This window comes from Penaeus monodon, chromosome 27 (genome assembly GCF_015228065.2).
Source record: "Penaeus monodon isolate SGIC_2016 chromosome 27, NSTDA_Pmon_1, whole genome shotgun sequence".
NCBI classification, from domain to species: Eukaryota; Metazoa; Arthropoda; class Malacostraca; order Decapoda; family Penaeidae; genus Penaeus; species Penaeus monodon.
This window is the reverse complement of record NC_051412.1, coordinates 18,300,580-18,301,006: the sequence shown is the minus strand read 5'-3', so window position 1 is coordinate 18,301,006 and position 427 is coordinate 18,300,580. Positions and strand designations below refer to the sequence as shown.

The following is a 427-nucleotide window of genomic DNA, read 5'->3' as shown; positions in this document are numbered from 1 at the left end:
CCCCTTCTTCATTTCCCCCTCTCCTTTTCCTTCGTGTTCCCCCTTCTCATTTCTCTTTACAAAATTGCAATCAGAAGCGCGGTCTTCAAGATTACTTTCTCTCATTAAATTAATTTAAGATGTCTTGCAAATTTCTAGTCTAAAAAAGAAAAAAAGTTGGTGAAATTTCAATTTATTTTATATATATATATTTGGCTGTTGTTTTTGTTGATTAGAAACGCGTTAATGTCTTTACGAGTCGTCTCTAATGATTAGCATAATCTGGAGAGATATGGGAGATGACCTAATTGCGTGTTTTTAGTCGTTAATTAGGCCTATTTATGTGCCTTGCAGTATTTCCCAATCGTGCAATAACATTTTCGCTGTCTGATGGCTGTCTTTACGTTGTTATTTTTAATTCTGTGGTTACGAATATGAGGATGGGGAT

At 34.9% G+C, this 427-nt stretch overlaps 1 protein-coding gene and 1 long non-coding RNA gene across 2 annotated transcripts in view; both read left to right on the top strand.

Annotated features, from left to right (window-relative positions):
- The window catches only part of LOC119590641, a 41,546-nt gene that overhangs the window by 18,572 nt on the left and 22,547 nt on the right, over window positions 1–427 (top strand). The gene's annotated exons all lie outside the window — the stretch shown is intronic.
- LOC119590640 (phosphopantothenoylcysteine decarboxylase subunit SIS2-like) lies at window positions 20–427 on the top strand (the record flags this gene model as incomplete). The annotated part of the gene is given in 1 exon segment (XM_037939318.1): window positions 20–427. A coding segment is annotated over 1 exon segment (107 nt), but the record flags the coding sequence as incomplete, so codon positions are not given.